This window comes from Babylonia areolata, chromosome 21 (genome assembly GCF_041734735.1).
Source record: "Babylonia areolata isolate BAREFJ2019XMU chromosome 21, ASM4173473v1, whole genome shotgun sequence".
Taxonomy (NCBI): Eukaryota; Metazoa; Mollusca; class Gastropoda; order Neogastropoda; family Buccinidae; genus Babylonia; species Babylonia areolata.
Window position 1 is genome coordinate 37,979,463 of NC_134896.1, and position 576 is coordinate 37,980,038.

At 51.6% G+C, this 576-nt stretch overlaps 1 protein-coding gene across 2 annotated transcripts in view; it reads left to right on the forward strand.

Annotated features, from left to right (window-relative positions):
• Positions 1–278: 278 nt before the first annotated feature.
• LOC143296283 (polypeptide N-acetylgalactosaminyltransferase-like) overlaps positions 279–576 on the forward strand; it is a 64,431-nt gene continuing 64,133 nt past the window's right edge. For both annotated transcript variants that reach the window (XM_076608131.1, XM_076608130.1), the window contains exon 1: positions 279–413. In XM_076608131.1, coding sequence (XP_076464246.1) covers positions 321–413 — 93 coding nt within the window. In that variant the 5' untranslated portion in view covers positions 279–320. The remainder of the gene's footprint in view (positions 414–576) is intronic.

Below are 576 nucleotides of genomic sequence, written 5' to 3' on the forward strand. Positions count from 1 at the left end.
GCTCGATATGTTTTTACCAATTAGGAGACCTGCTTGCGCTGTTTTTCCGTCTTACGCAAGCGAAAAAAATGTGCACTAAACTGTCTTGCAAAGGAAGTCTACCCCCTGCACTCTTCTCCCCCACCCCTTCCTCCTTCCCCCTCCTGACTCCGACGTCCACGCGACATCCTGCAAATAAGCATCACGTTTTGTGTTGATGTTTCCTGCACTGAAGTGACGAGGGCCTGTGATTGGTGGAAAATCCACGAGAGCTGACAGTGGGAGAAAAGGCAGACGATGTTGCCACCAGTCTGCACGCGGCTTGCGAAGAGGCGATTTGAATGATACGACGCAAGTTTCGTCTGCTGGTGCTTCTGGCCAGCGTTTGGCTACTGGGCATTGGCTTCTACTTGTACAAGGCCAGCCAGGACCAAGTAAGTCACAGATTGATGTCGTTTTGTCTGGGCCGTGTGCTTACTGCCAGTTTAGATCATGCGTTTTTTCCCCATCGGCTGATTCCAGCGCGTGTTGTGTTTCATGTGCCTTCCCCCGTTTTCTGGGTACAGTTGGCTGGCAGCCTGTCTGTTTTGTCAGTGA